This window comes from Solea solea, chromosome 3 (genome assembly GCF_958295425.1).
Source record: "Solea solea chromosome 3, fSolSol10.1, whole genome shotgun sequence".
Lineage (NCBI taxonomy): Eukaryota > Metazoa > Chordata > Actinopteri > Pleuronectiformes > Soleidae > Solea > Solea solea.
The window spans coordinates 33301875-33318164 of NC_081136.1; the positions used below are offsets into that span (position 1 = coordinate 33301875).

General features: G+C 42.9%; 1 protein-coding gene across 6 annotated transcripts; it reads right to left on the bottom strand.

Annotated features, from left to right (window-relative positions):
- Positions 1–5187: 5187 nt before the first annotated feature.
- Positions 5188–15999, bottom strand: mettl25 (methyltransferase like 25). Of its 6 annotated transcripts, none has more exons than XM_058624001.1 (13): positions 15732–15999; positions 15116–15298; positions 14847–14953; positions 13653–14222; positions 13176–13323; positions 9281–9375; positions 9127–9156; positions 8758–8831; positions 7865–7958; positions 7564–7638; positions 6872–6943; positions 5848–5962; positions 5188–5596 (listed from the first exon to the last, which is right to left on the bottom strand). In XM_058624001.1, the coding sequence occupies exons 1-12, from the start codon at positions 15946–15948 to the stop codon at positions 5855–5857; spliced, it is 1773 nt and encodes a 590-aa protein (XP_058479984.1). In that variant the 5' UTR covers positions 15949–15999; the 3' UTR covers positions 5188–5596; positions 5848–5854. The 6 variants fall into 6 exon arrangements, 5 of the variants coding, with proteins under 5 accessions (XP_058479984.1, XP_058479988.1, XP_058479987.1 ...); XM_058624005.1 differs by having other exon boundaries at positions 5188–5562; positions 5846–5962; XM_058624004.1 differs by having other exon boundaries at positions 5188–5562; positions 5840–5962.
- Between the last annotated feature and the right edge of the window lie 291 nt (positions 16000–16290).

Sequence of the window (16290 nt, forward strand, 5' to 3'; positions counted from 1 at the left end):
AAAAAAAATCTGAATTGTGATAGTAAAATCAGAATTATGAGGGGAAAATCTGAATTCTGAGATTAGTCAAAATTCTGAAGAAATAAATCAGAATTCTGATAGTAAAGTCAGAATTATGAGGGAAAAATCAGAATTCTGAGAATAAAGTCAGAATTCTGAAGAAAAAAATCCGAAATCTGAGATTATTCAAAATTCTGAAGAAAAAATATCAGAATTCTGAGATTAAAGTCAGAATTCTGAAGAAAAAAGTCGGAATTTTCAGATTAAAGTTGGAATTCTTATACCTATCTATATTATCTAAGTTCTACAAAACAACACATTATTCTCCTCAATGAGGCGCATCATAGACAATCATTTATTAGCATTATATAAACAGAGCATTTACACAAATGCTCGTATATATGGTTCTGTACAAATCCACGTAATGATTCTTAGTCCACCATCTGCTGAGAGGAGTTTTGTATTCAGATGATTTAATGAGGTGGTGTCCCGTGAAACAGCTGAGCTGCTGCTGCTGCTGCTGGAGGTGTCACATTATCTCCTGACCTCCAAATTAAAAATATTGATTCATTTTCCACACACACACACACACACACTGTCTCCACAGAGACAACAAAGTGAGGGAGTGTAGGCGTTGACAAGGACGCAGAAAGACCAGTGTCTGTCACACAGTGTGGACGAGAAACAGATGATGGACGGTGGAGGATGTGCGAGGTCTGACAGAGCATTTACAGGCCAAGGTTGCACAATTATTCTCCGATTCTTGACCCTCACCTTTTCAAAAACCTTTTCCCTTTTCTATTTGGGACGCCGTGCGGGCCGATCTCCTTCTGACTTATGTTGGAATGCGTCCTCCTTCCCAGCATTCAAGAACAAATGACCCCAAAACATGGTGTTAAATATAACCACCAAGAACCTCTGACCTGAACACAGCGCCCTCACCCTGTCATGCGGGGGATAAGAGTTGCTCTGTCTTGTCGTCCAGTAGCCAGAGTACAAGTGATTAACGGATTAGAAGCAGGAAAAGCAGGGGGGGGGGGGGGAATATTCCTGTAGTGTAAACAAGGCCAGGGCAAACAAACACATTAGTGGGAGAAGGTATTTACTCCTTCTGACAGAGGAGCGTAATGACTCTGTCGCTGCTTTATGGGTAAAACTCTGCATAAAAACATCTCCATGTTTGGGTTTGGTTGCAAAATGAAGACGCATCTCATGGTGGTGGTTGTGGGCTCAGTCGTTGCACTGATGGAGCTTATAAATGAAGCCACATTTACTGTGAAAGAAAAGGTCTGAAGGGACTCGTCTTTGGTCTCAGACCAGAATGGCACAGTGTGAAGTCGGCTCCGCCTTTCACCTCCAGCATGCAGTCAGCTGACCTGCGGCAGCGGGAGCACACCTGCTCCCAATTCACTCCTCAGCTCGGCCCCTCAAGATCCAGACTCGGTGGTCACATCGTGTCTCTCCTGAAAACCTTGTTGTTGTTTTTGCCTTTTTTGCTAATCCCTGTGCTCTCACCCGTGCACATGCTGCCTCTGTCCTCACTGCTGTATTAAACCATTTGAATAAACACAGATTATAAATCAGACGTTGTTTCCAGTGCTGGTAAAAAGTGAGGCCAATGCAGAAGTGCCTACAACCTGTATTCTCTTGAACGGCCACCAGGGCGTTCATTTAAACACCTGTAAGCATTGTCCCGTGTCCATTTTCTTAATTATTGTCCCATTTGGAGTGAAAATAGACGATAAATTGACGAAAGATGTCGCGTCGTGAGTTTTAGCAGCCAGTTAGCTCGTCTGGAAACTTTTGTCCGAAGACAAAATGCTAATCCTTTAAGCATCGCCACACATTACACATTAATATACTTTACAGAAAACGCTGAAGTGATGTCCATTTCAAGAGACAAAGAGGGCCAACAAACTCAAACCGCAAAGTTTATTTCCACTCACTCCGACAATAAGAGGTTTCCCTCTCCGCCAAGCGAGTCACTGCAATTTCCCCGCGCTGTTTACTGCGGAAACATTTGCCTCTTCACCCGCGCAGATAAACATCACACACAGGAAACAGATAATCACAGCTGGAAGGAGCAGGCCCGGGTCCTGCCGTCACACAAAAACAAACGCTGGCTGGTGGGATTAACATCCACGACATCAGCGACGAAAGCGCAGCAAACCCCGGAGCAGGAGCCAAATCCAATCCACGGTTTGGGTTTGTGTGGAACATCCGCACGAGGTGTGTCACGTCCTGAAATATCACTTTGCCAGGAAACTTGGCTCAAGCGTTGTTTGGGTTTGGGCTCTGTAGTGAGGTAGATTAGTGAATGAGTGTTTGTTATTTTACATTTGATTCGCGCGGACGTTAATGTGAATTGGCCGGAGTAGTGGCACGAAATGTCAGCGCTAATATGTTTTCAACAAAAGGAGATCAAAGAAAACGCCACAGTGTTACGTGTCACAGATTGTGATGTGTCGGGCTTCTGAAGTCGGTCTGTAAACGAGAGAATAAATGCAGAGGGATGACAGACATGATTTAATAAAATTTTGGGGCTTTTTCTATAAAAACCAGTCATTACCTCATTTAAACCAGACAATGCTACTGTTAAACTGATGCAGTCAAGACAACAGGAAACACATGAGCGGCTTATTAAATCTTTATTTACTGTCACATCCACTCAAGTTCTTTTTTGTTTTCTGACACATTTTTGCAAGTTTTAAATCACAGTCTCGATAGCACTTTTGTGTCCGTTAACGATATCAAAAACTAATTTTAGACCATTTATGAAGCTGTTTTGAAGACACATTTGTGCCTTCAAAGACATCTTTCTCAGCCCAAACATGACTCAGATTAAAGTGGTTTTGCTGATGTTTATTTAAATAAATTTTTTTTACAACCTTTTTTGGATATTAAGATTGGATTTTTATACGTCCTATATCCGATCCAGTGATTTTGAACAGTATCAGACCGATACCGTTTCTTAACCAAGGAACCGAGGCCAAGCTGAGTTCACAGCGCCTTCTACGAGAACACAAACTGTAATCAGACAGTCTGATGCGCTCCTATGCTGTATACTGTATTTTGAGCCTGAATTAAAAAAAAGGCTGCCCTAATGCATAAATGATGTTACTGCTACACTTGATGAGGTTCTCAAATGTCTTGTTTTTGTCTACAAACCAAAATGATTCCGTTTTTAATGAGTTCTTTGTTTGATGGCGCAAAGAAACCAGAACATATTCACATTTAAGAAGCTGAAACAATCCGAAATCTTGTTTTAATCCTGAAAAAAACTTTCATCAATTCATCAATTATCAAAATAGTTGACGATTAATTTAGTAATCGATTAATAATCGAGTAACTGTTTCAGCTCTGGTTACTTGTCAGTTTTCCTGTTCCATTATCGGGAAATGTATAGCATTTTTTTTGCACTTACAGTAAAGGTCAAAGTTGCATTCTCTGCGAGTGAAACACAACAACTGTTTTACTTTAAGTATTATTTACGACTTGGCAGCTGTTGAGACTTATATATATATTTGTATGAAGTAGACATTAATGTTTTTTTCTTATCCTCGGGATAATAAATGTTGTTTTGAAAAACCCTTCTCTCCGCTGCTGTCTTACATTAATGCACTGGGTAAAAATGCTGTATATTGTACTTTGTACTTTTCCCCCCTTAAAGCTAAAGACAGAATATTCAAACAGCGTGTGCCCGACGCAACGTGGAGCCAAATCCCCGCTCACACACACACACACACACACATCTGGCACAGAGAGACATGGATGTGTTCGTTGGCGTGAGGGTGGCACAGGACGATGATGATGATGATGATGCTCACATGGAAGACATTATAGGATGATGTGAATGGGAGTGGAGGTGAACGTGTGTGTGGCATCGATCATCACCCAACTGCATTGTGGGTCTGTTGACTCCATTCTAGTGCTTCAGCTTGAGCGTCAGGCGATCAAATGACTTTACTTACAGATTGTTAAGTAACCTCCAATCACATAGGGGATGAGAGCAGTGAGCAGTGAGCATTTCCTGACTTTCCTGCACTCAACAGAAGACGGGAAGGACGTGATGAAGGCCGGTACACAAAAGCAGCGCTCGTGTGCGATTTCACCTTTAACCGACTCTTCTTAATTGCGAGTCAGAAATTAGACCCAGGGCGGAAGCGTGCGTCACACACCGTTTCTCATGACGGCGTCTGGACGTGACACAAGTTCCTGTTGCTAAATGAATGTGGAGGGGAAAAAAAAAAATCATCATCTCAAGGTTCCTCTGGCTTTATACCAGGGCCAGGAAGGGGAGCAGTATTTTAATGTTGTCCAATAATATCTCTCTCTAAAGTAGTTCACAGCTGATGACTGAGAGAAGGTGCTTCCACGTGAGTGCCGGTGAGAGGAAGTGGGAAGCTTCCTCGTGCACTGGAGCAGCCTGAATGTGAGGAAATGATGAAGTCGTGAGCTGGTTTAAATTTGGTTTGGTCTTGGTTTAAACCAAGAGGTCCACAAATTCAAACTGGGACTGTTGTCGAGTCGTTCTTCTGGTTCTTCCATGCGGGCACATTTGAGTTTTTATATATATATACACGCTAATGTGTGCAAACATGCGTGCAAGGACCAGGACCAGGACCAGGATGTGCCCACAACAAAACCCAGCGACGTTTATATCTTGAATTGGTGTTTTGTGTCCAAACTGGTTTAGTCAGTTTTTAGTGCAGGATCCAAACACGGTCGAGACACAGCAGAGACATCCACCATCTGTCTTTACCGGGATAAAAATAAAGCTGTGGGACACACAGTTTTTACCACGGTGACGTTGCCAAAACCAGACCTGGAGATGGTCTACAGATGTGTAAAAAAAAAACAACAAACTGCTGCAGGTACAATGTAACAATAATAATAAGTAACAGTAGAAGCTGTGATAGGAGGAAATGCTTTGTACCACCGGAGCACACTCACAGACTGTTTTCATTTCGTGTTCCTAATGAGTTTTAATTAAAACCTGCAGTTGCCAAGACGAGCGCCGACTCAGCGGGAAGTGCAGGTTCATTTATGATAAACGTTATCTCAATGATATTTAACGATGTTTTCATTTTGAGGACATTTTTTACAATTTCCATCACATTTTATGGTCCAAACAACTGAATTTTTATACCTTTATACAGTTATTCAACCACCACAGACTTGAGAAAATGTTTTTACACAGAGATGAACGTCATATCTGTCTGTGTGTTCATTTATTTTAAGGCCACCTATTAAATTTCAAGTAGTTTGTTGTCATTTATAACTTGGTAGTCTGCTGAATGCATCTCCTAGCACATTTACCCCTTTTTCGTGTGTTTCCACAAGCACAATAACGGCAATACGCACTCAAAACTGTTAACAAAAGCATGTAAAAAAAGAGCAATATTTATTTATTTAAAAACAAAAGGGAAACGAAGGGCACGTATTGTCCTCGTCCATCTCTTCCCCCAACTGCCTTTGGTTCAGGAGGCTAAAAAGTGTGTTTCCAGACATGTCAACGGACTCTCCCGCAAATCCCACATGGCTCCCGTGTCCCTGGACGGTCTTTAAAAAAAACCAAGTGTTTCCTCAAGAGTCCCTGAGACACAAAAGACGCGAGCACAGAGACGGATTATAATTCAATCAAAGTGAAGGAGCAGTTTTTCCAGGTGTTTTTAAAAAAACATGTGTTTTCATGCATGTGTCGTCCTCGGAGAGGGAGCACGAGGGTCAAGGACCTTTTGCTTTTGCGTCACAAAAAAAAACAACAACAATAAATTCTCGAAAGATACGGCTCAAAGGGCGAGAATTAAAATCCCACGACATTATAAATCACATGCACACACACACGCGCTCATCAGCTGGCGTCTCCGTTTCCGCGACTCTTCAACCCGACCACGGCGAAGCACCTCGGCGACAGCAGCGGATCAAAGAGCTGCACCAGCGCCGAGACGGACGCGTCCTCCTGCGGCACACACACACACACACACAGAAAAACACACGGCCGTAAAACAACGAGACACAATAGAAGAAGCAGATTAAAAACACATGGACATAAAAAAAAAAAAAAAAAACGTTTGGCTTCGTGACCCCTGGCATCGTTTCGCCGTATGATGATTAAAAAAAGAATCCCTCGATTGATTCCCCCAGAGAGGACGGACACATCTGTGCAAATATTGTGTCAGCTGAGCTCATGTAAAGCGAGTTTGTCTTCCCTGATAGTGACATGTTTACTGGTAGACATCTGACTGCATCCCCGTCAGTCTGTCGTGTATTTTCCATGAAGGTTATTCCACTGTTAAGCCTGTTTTTTAACTCGGGACGGGATGATAACACTTTTTTTGTGCCTATTACCTTTGTTACAAACTGGCTTCTCATCCCTAATTTTAAGACATTTGAAGAAAAGATTGTGGCAAATTAACATCGGGTGTGTTAACATATTCAGATGGAATGCCTTTAAATGTCCTACACAGACGGGAAAACTGACAAGTCACATTATTTATACAGCATAGGAGTGCATCAGACTGTCTGATTACAGTAAGTGTTCCAGCAGAGGGCGCTGTGAGCTCAGCTTGAGTCATGTCTGTTTCTTCTTTTTTTGGGAGAACAATATTTGTTAACACAGCTGACCATTCATAAATGGTCTAAAATGATTGTATCGGGCTAATATCGGTATCGGCAGGTACTCGAGTTTGCGATATCGGTATCGGATAAAAAAAAAAGTGGTATCGTCCCTTCCCTAGTTACAGTATGTTAGCTGTATTTTTACACGCATACAATATCTCATGTTCAGTCCTGTTTATGCTGTAAATATCAAGCCCATACTGTACATATACTGGTAACTTAATGTCTATAATGTACATGTATAATGTACCTGTTCTTTCAGGTAACACAGGCGATCCAGGAGAATGAGACCTTCGATGCAGGGAGCCAGTGTCACCTTCAACTGCACAAAACAGAAGAGAAGGAAACATGAATTTGTTGATATACAAACACACGGTTCTCGCCGCAACAGCGACTCCAAACATGAACGTCTTGTTTATATTCCCATGTTGCTGTTTTACGTCTCGAAGAAAACTCGGGATGTTGGTTGACACCACAATTAGTGGCCTCCCGTTTAGAAACCAGAGGGCTGCGTTTCCACACACACACACACACACACACACACACAGTTTCTTCTCCGCAGACTGCGATGAGCCATTTTTTATTGGCATCGTGCATTTTGTTTAAAACGGGAATCAAACGTCGTGTTGCACACAAAAAGTCTACACGTGTATTTCCCCAGACTGATCCAATATTCCCTGGTTGACTTCAAAAAGGGGATTCATTTATTCTGCACAAGGTTAAAACCATGTTTTGGTGAGGCCAGAATAAGCCAAGGAAGGCGGGATTTCAAAGGGATGTGACATCTGACGGACTGTACCAATGTGCAGGATCCTTCACACAGAAAATCTGGAAGAATAATCTGGAATAATGAGGTTTTGTGCTCATTTTAAGGACTTTTTCCTGTTGGGATTATTGGGGAAAGATGGGAAAACCTGTAAAATACGAGGCCTGTGGACTCACCATGTTGAAGGCGTGCATCTCAGCCACTCGTGGCCTGTGTGTGTCGTGGTATTCCTGGACGACGCTGTCAGAAAGCTGAAAAAGGGAAAAGGTGTCACTAAAATGCTGTGCCAGTATGAACGGAGAACAGCTGGATATTCTGGAAAACATCAAACTCGAGCACCTGTTTCACTTATTATATAATAAATTCAATGTTTGTCTGAATTTAATGAGCAGGAAATACATTTCCCCCCCCCCCCCCAAATGATGCATTTTTCAGAGCACTTTCCTGGAAAGGCGAGCGCAATATTCCGGCCCTGACCTTTGACTCATCCAGCTCCAGCCTGCGTAAAGCTCGACGCACGTAGTCCACAAACGATTTAGCCTTGGAGTAGACATTCCCCACTCGTTTTTCACTGTGGAGCAAACACACATTTGAAATCTCCCAGTCCCTGAAGTCCCACAACGACACTGTTAACCACTTCTAAAAAGGGGGGCTTAACTGTGATGAATAGATGCTGCTAATGGTTACTCGATCCCGATCTGATGTTAGTCATTAAACTTAAGGTCACAGAGCAGCGCAGACCAGGAAGCGCTCAGGGTCTTTTAGGGGGATCTTTAATTGTGTCTGCACCGAGCGCGTCTGATAAGAGCTAATTCAAATTATCGTTCATTAGGGGCCAAGAGGAGAGCGATGAACGTCCTCCAGCGAATCTGGACCCGGATCTGGAAGGAAAAGAAACGCCGAACTTCTCAGTCATTAGGACATGCAAATTAACAAAATGAAGTGAGCACAAAGGTTTGGTTTGTATAAAGAGCAAAGAGCCGCTGGTTATCCTTGTTTATTTCTATAGGATTTGACCACATTAATGTCACCTTTTTTTAATTTATTGGCTCCGAGATTAATACTCGACTTAGTAAAGAAAACGAAAAGCAGAAAAACGGCAGATGGGAGAGCAAAGAATCTTTTTTTTTTTACTTAAAAAGGTACACAATAGTGCCTCTTTATTTAAATAAACTGTGAACAAAACAACAACAGTGAGTGTAACGTTCCACATTGTTCTCCCTAGGATTGTTGTTTCAAGTCTTGGTTCATTTGTAACACAAATAAACCACAAACAAACGTTTCCTGTACTTTTCAACCTCATTTCCACACAAAAAAAACCATTTACTGTATATAATGCATAACAGGAAACACACACAAGAGCTGAATACCTTTTGTAGGAGTTGTAGTGATCCCTGAGAATAACGTGAAGAACTGCCCGGTAGAACAGAGACTCCATCTGAATCTATAGGGACAAAAAAAAACACAACACATGGAAAGCAATCACATGTTCCTAGAGAGTAATCAAACCTGCCGCCGTGATTGCATTAATATTTATAAACATCCCGTGTGAAACGGCTGCTGCTGGTGTCACGTATCTCTAAATAAACAACCGCGGGATTAGAAACAACGGCAGAATTAATGGCCCGGTTGTTTGAATACATGAAAATGATACGGTCCATGTTTTATGGATGTGGTTCTCTTACGGACGATGACAGATTATGATATTGATTACAGCGAGAGTGCATAACTTTACTCACCCCCTGGCCGAGTGTCACCCTCTCCAGTGCCTGTAAAAGTATAAAAAGGTAAAAAAAACAAAATTCAGTCCTGATCCTGTTTCGAAAGACTGTGAATGGTGGAAAGCGAATGATGTTCTTGTTGTTGTGGCGTCGCTCTAAACTCTAAACTCACCAAACACGCAGACATCCTGGCGTTCCTGCCGCAGAACCACGACTGACTGCGGAGGTAGCGGCTCAGCGGGAAACCGCACGCGCCGGGCAAACACTCTGGAAGTAACACGAGTTAAAAACGACAAGAGGGTTTAAGTTAAGTGTAAATATCTGGTTTATTTACAATTCTGTCATCTTTTCTGGGGGGTTTTGTGTGAGAATTAGATCAAACTTTTTATGCCAAGTACTCTTGATGACTATTTTGAGTGTTTTCTAAAGAATTAAAACCAGTTTCTGTGATTTTTCAGCTTCTTAAATGTGAATATTTCCTTCGTTTCTTTGCTCCATATGATGAAGAAATCACTAAAAACTGAATCACTGACATTTTACGGACCAAACCATTACTCGATGACTCGTTTCCGCTCTACCTGTCAATATTACTTTATGTTACTATGTTATCTGAGAGGCATTTGTTCACTCCTGTGTGGCTTAGATTGGGTTACGTTGCCATTTAAAAATGATAATTGTGACAATGAACATTTGTATTGTAGCTTTTACAGTAGAAACAAATGTCTGGCCTCCGGGAATCTTCACATTATCAAAATCTGGCCCTCGTTTGGACACTCCTGACATAGCAGGGGTGGGACACGACCCAAGGGATTCTCCCTTTCCAATTTTTTGGAGTGGATCCAGTAAAAAGTGGGGGCGGCCACTAGAATTATTCTTATTTTTATAACATGTTGAACTGTCGACGGATGTACCGAGTGTTCTCCCGTTTGCTTTTCAAAACATCTTCGAGGTAAAAGACCTGGACAGAGCAAAAGGAAGCCTCACTGTTTCCACGTGTTTCCGAAAGCTAAATCATAACCACGTCCATATTCACCGCATGTCCCAAAAATAATGCCAAACTGTCCGTTCAATGTAAATCCGTGACCGTCGGAGAAAGGAAAACAGAACTGACTCCATCCTAAATAAGAGTCCGAGCGGCTGAACTTTGGTCCATGTTGTGAGGAGAGGAAAAAAAAACAGCTAATAAGAGCAAACACACTGACAGAGCCCCGATGGGAGGGCACCGCGTGTGGCGACTTTGACAGCGTGCCATCCTTTTCATGTCTTTTTTTTTTTTTTTAAAGGGGGTCAGTGACTGAGGCCAAGGATCCCTCCCCCAGAGGGGTCCAAAAAAAAGAAAAGCTCTAATAACATGTGCAGCTGGGGCAGCTCGGGGCTTGTGCACACGGTTCTGGACACGCTAACGTGTGAGCAGTCAGGTTAAAGGAATACTTCACCGATTAGCATGTAGCTTTGTATTGCTAGAATAGGGCTAGTATTTTTCAAAAACGAAAAACGACTTTCCCCTGAGTCGAGAAATATCTTCATTCTTTTCTTTGTTACGTGGCCACCAGGTACTGTTAGCGTAACTGTTAGCAAAGATGGCGGACACTGTTTACATTCTGGTAATGAGGTCCCGTCCCCTTACGACGAGTGGGTCTAAAAAGTAGCGGAATTAGCGCGTAATTAGTTTCAAGCCTCGGACCAAGTGTTACTTGTGGGCACGTAACAAAAAAATTAAGATATTTCTCGACACAGGGGATGATTTGAGAAATATTATCATTCTTTTTTGTCACACCAGTGACACTTGGTCCGAGCCTTGAAACTACAACGCTAATTCCGCACTTTTTATCGTCTTTGCTAACAGTTACGCTAACAGGACCAAGTGTCACTGGTGGGCACGTAGCAAAGAAAAGAATGATATCATATTCAGATATTTCTCGACACAGGGAGAAGTTGAGAGTTGAGAAATATTTTCTCATTCTTCATTCTTTTCTTTGCTACGTGCCCACCAGTGACACTTGGTCCTGTTAGCGTAACTGTTAGCAAAGATGGCGGACACTGTTTACATTCTGGGAATGAGGTCAGGTGAAACTGAGGTTGGGAAGCACACTTTTTCAAAAATACTACCCCCTATTCTAGTAACAATAGCAGCCCGTGGCCAAGTGGAAAGGGAACTTGGCTTGTAACCGGAGGGTTGTCGGTTCAAATCCCCACCTGGCCAAAAAAGGGCTGGGGTACCCCTGAGCAAGGTACCCAACCCCCAATGCTCCCCGGGCGCTACTCAGTGTGGCAGCCCACTGCTCCTAATTCTAGGATGGGTCAAATGCAGAGGAATACTTTCCCTAAGGGGATTAATATATAAAAAAAAGTTAATCTTTAATGCAAAGTATTCCTTTAACCTTCCTCTTGCCCAGCACATGGCTCGCTGACACAGTTCCCCTTGGACAATGATTAAAGTGGACAAGCCCTTTCCTCAGGTCGGACAGATAGATTACACTATGTCCACAGAGCTGTTTATAATAACCAGCTTCACGTTGACCGCGGGGTCACATGTAAAGTGGCCGCGTACACACACACACACACACACACCGCAAATCCAGAAAAGACAAATATTTCTGATACTGGGACTGGACATGGCCACTTGAAAACAGCGTCTCGGCTGCAGACGTTAGACGCCAGCACCCACTCTCCTCTGAGTGGTTGTTTTTCCTTCTGCGAGTAAACAGCAGCAGAAAATAGTCGAGTTGGACTCATTGTATGAGAAATGAATGCAGCAACATAAGAACTGTATATAACGGCATTCTATAATGAAGCTTTTTTTAAGCTATTCAGCTTGTTTCTAGGGTGAGGCAGGCCACCGCAGGAGCTGGCCTACATCCCAGACTGCACTGTAAGGCCTGGGAGAGAACATGTGTGTGTGTGTGTGTGTGTGTGTGTGTGTGAATCCCTTTGTTGACTTCTTTAAAAAGACAGAGCTTCGAGAAACAAGCACAGAGGAGTGGAGTGTTTTCAATCAGCTGTCATGATATCATTCTCAGCTCTTGGCCGAAGCCGCGGCGGCCCCAATGACGAGCGGCTCCTCCGAGGGGCCGCGCCGTTAACAGCCGATGACGCGATGATACTGCGGCGGGGAGGCCGTGGCTCCCAGCGTGAGGCGCGCGCGCGCACGGATGATTTCATATCTTGTAGAGCGTGGATGATATCAGTTGGAACCGGCGTTTAACAGCCTAGGCTAAACAAAAAGCATCCAAGATGAAATACTGCTCGCGCATTTACAGTAAAATGGCTTCCAACTGATTTCCATCCCCCACTAAAAGGTTAAAAGCCTCATAATCAGCAGCCTGACGCAGCCATCCTTCATAAATCCACACCGGCAGCTCTATCAGCAGGGTTTCTGAACTCTTATCGGCAGAGCGCTCACTTGGCCGCGTTTCTGTGGAACATCTGACTTGTTTACTATAAAATATTGATATACTGTACTGTACAGTGAGTGTTGGGGGAGGGGGGGGATTATATTCCATTTCAGATTGGAAAGTGTTGATGCTGCAGGTGTCCTGTGGTGAGATTGTACAACACAGTGTTAAACAAGGATAAATAAGGTCTCACGTCCCAGGTCATTGAGACCTTTTTTCTGGCAGATACTGCAATTTGATTGAAGTTGAGTGGTTCTCAAACTGTGGTACATGTAACACCAGCGGTACACGAGCTTCCTCTGGTTCCTACTCGTCTACTGTATGAAGTATATGTGAGGAAGAGTGGGATGATGAGAGAAAAAATGATCTTAATGAGAATACATCTGCCTCCTGGGAAAAGTTGTACTTGGTATAAAAGGTTTGACAACCAGTGTGTGTTGTAACTTATGAAAATGTAACTCAAGTAAACTTTAAATACAAGTTTCCATATTAAAATAATAAGGACCTTGTTGTAAGCCATCTCTGACTAAGCACTTTTGGCAAGATTTGCAAAACTTGCAGCCTTTGCAATTTGCTCATTGTGTGGCTCCACATTCCATTTCAGAAAGATTAATTATTCAGCCCCAGCGTGTGTGTGTGTGTGTGTGTGTGTGTGTGTGTGTGTGGGGTTACCCTGTCCAGCTGGGTCAAACTCCTCAGACAGCAGGTGATAACAGCAGCCCACACTGCAGACTGCAGCCAGCTCTGGTTTAGCCACAAACATCCTCAGGGTGCTGGGAGCCAAGTCTCCACACGTGTGCAGGCCGACCAGGACTGCGTCCTTGGGTTTTTGAAGGAAGCGTGCAGAGAAAGAATAGAAAGAAAGAGAGAAAGAAAAGAAGAAGAGGGAAGGAGGGAAAGGACGGGGTTGTAGATCGATGGTAAAATTTCTCGATGATGACACCGTGCACATTTTGGCACAGCGGTTACATCCCACTCCCGCCCCAGTGATGCAAACTCCAGCTGTGGTGGCAGACTAGTAAATTTAGAAGCCACTGTGGGAATCGTGCGTTGCTACGACACGACGGGCCTTCTCTGTGCGCCGCCACCCACTTACAGTAAATCCACTTTGAATATTTGAGGAGATTCTTTGACATGGTGTGAGCTCACCTCCAGCTCACCAATGAGCTCTCGCAGCTCCGTTTCCGCCGTAACGTAAGACGTGAGGGGTGAAAATACGGTGTTGGCGCCCTCGGTTCTGTTCAGAGCTTTCCTCTCCAGGTTCTCCCTCTTCCTCCTCTCCCTCTCCTCGGTGCTCAGCTGGGTAGAAGGAACTCTGGGGGATGTAGTCTGTATCAAATCCACTGACAGAGCGCTAAGGAAGAGCTCATCTGTCGGCTCGGGATGAGTTTCCACTGTGGAGCGGACATCTGATAATACAGTCAAAACCTTCTCGTCTTCCTGTGACATCATTCCTCCCCCAGCTCCACATAAAGCACCACTGTCTCTAGTCGACCCAGGCTTCATTTCTACAAACTCCTCCTGAGGTGAAGGTTCGACCTGTGCCTTCGCTGCCTTGCTGTTTTTCTGGAACATTCTGGAGAACTTCTTCAGCTTCCTGTTCCTCTCCTGGGCACCATGGGTGTTGGTGCTGGAGGAGTCGATGCCGTAGACCTGAAGACCGTACTGCAGTGACAGGAAAGAACTCAAGTAACCTTTCCCTGAGCCCACATCTATCACCTGGGTGGGGAAACAAAGAATCCAAATCCAAATTCAGGTCACCAAAATAAAGCATCCTTTCCTCGTCTCCTTCCAAGTATTTAAAAGCACAGTATGTAATTTCTGCTGCTAGGAGTCTCCAATTATCTTAAATAGAAATAAAGTTTTTGTGGATTTAGGAATCTTAGGAATATTAGTTGTATTTTTTTTTATCTTTTTCAATGAAGAAATGTTACATACTATGTCTTTAAAGGTCTAGTATGTAAAAAGTAGGAGTCAGACCACTATCTATAGCAACTTAATGTCTTGCCTAACAAAGGCTTTTACAGTAAAAAGTCTGTGATCCAATGCATCAAAATTATTTTTAAGGACGGCTTTCAAAATAAAACACACAGAGCATGTTTGAAAGCACTTTTTTTTTTAATGGGAAACATAATAATAATCCTCACAGCTATGTTTTAGAGACTGGACTTTGAGCAACTGTATAAAGGTTGTGTTCAGCACATTGATATCTACTAATGTACTGGATAACAGACATTCAACTTTAAAATCAAAAATTATCACCTTTGAGATGTAATAAAAAAAAAAAAAAATCCATAAGTTCTAAACCAGGACAGGATATAAACTTTAATAATGTTACGTCACCTGTTTGACTCCACAGTGCTCGGCTAAACAGGCCACCACCTCTGACATGGACTGGACCTCATGAGATTTTTTGGAGTTCATAAACTCCTCTGGCTCCAGCTCAGCACCTAGAGACACACGGAGCATAATAAAGTCAAACACATCTACAGTTGCTGCTTCTTTAAATAATTCCCACATCAATGCTATAGTCATAACCTAAGCAGAATAACACGTGTCTGGTTTCCTACTTTAACTCACAACACAGAACTTTAAAGAAGAGTCTTTCCGACCTATCTCTGTTGGTGGATCGCCAGACTCGGACGTCTTCTCCCTGAGGACCTGCAGTAGCTCTTCCCTGCTCCAACACACTCCAAGGCCTGGAAGTGAGTGGTTTTTGGCTGCCTGCACGAGTTTGTGCGTATCAACCAGCCGATTCGTAACGCGGCAGAATCCAAATATTGTCTCTGATCCATCTGTTTGGACAGAAAGGCATAAACATGTCAATTAATAGCAAAGACAGTAGAATGTGGATTTCCAGGTTGTAAAAAATACATTTGGCATATTCTACATATGAATATTGGAAATACTTTAGACAATATTTCAATAATAAGCTGTTAATGAAGTGATTTTGTTCCTTAAGCTCTTTCCTTACAAGATTCGAGAGTCATAAGAGCAACAATGGTGACGTGAGGCTGCAAATTAAACCTATATTTGATCAATTATCAATAAAATATTCCCTTTACAGACACAAATGTAAGCAGTAGTTGATAGAGATTATCATAATTTAAAGATTGCCCCAATTAAAGGAATATAAATATAAGTTAATCATTAATTAAACATTAATCTACAAACTATTAAATACTTGTAGGAAAGTTTGTTTTTCTCTTATTATTTGAATGTCGTCACCTTTTCCTTCAGGCTCTGGCTCCCCCTGCTGGTCACCGCCGGAGCTCACTGCTGACAGGACCTCCTCCGGCGACAACGCCACGAAGCGTTTCCACACGTCGTGAGTGAAAAACTCCACCGTGTGCGCATTGGCGATTTTCAGAGTGATCGATAGGAACACTTTGACTTCGTCTATCCGCCTCTGAATTTCAGCGAGGCCTGGTGAGGAGGAAAACATGATTAAGCAGCGATCTGACGCAAACCTCTGTGAAGCATGCGATCAGTCGTACGCTGCTGACGTACGCCTAGGCGTTACCAGTCGAAAAAGATGTTCGATGATTTCCCAAGACGACCAAAAACTAACCAACAACACAAAACAGACACTTAATGGTTCATTAAACGTTTTTTTCTAGAAAGGCAGTGCGCAACAAGTTTGATAAATGAGCAACAACTTGAGTCATGTATAAGCAAAAAATGGCCCAAAATTTCACAGGTACCCGCTTTTTACCTGTTCATATGAAACATGTTGTCATGGCCTATGTTAATCGGTGTCGTATGTTTTTACAAATGGTTAAACACA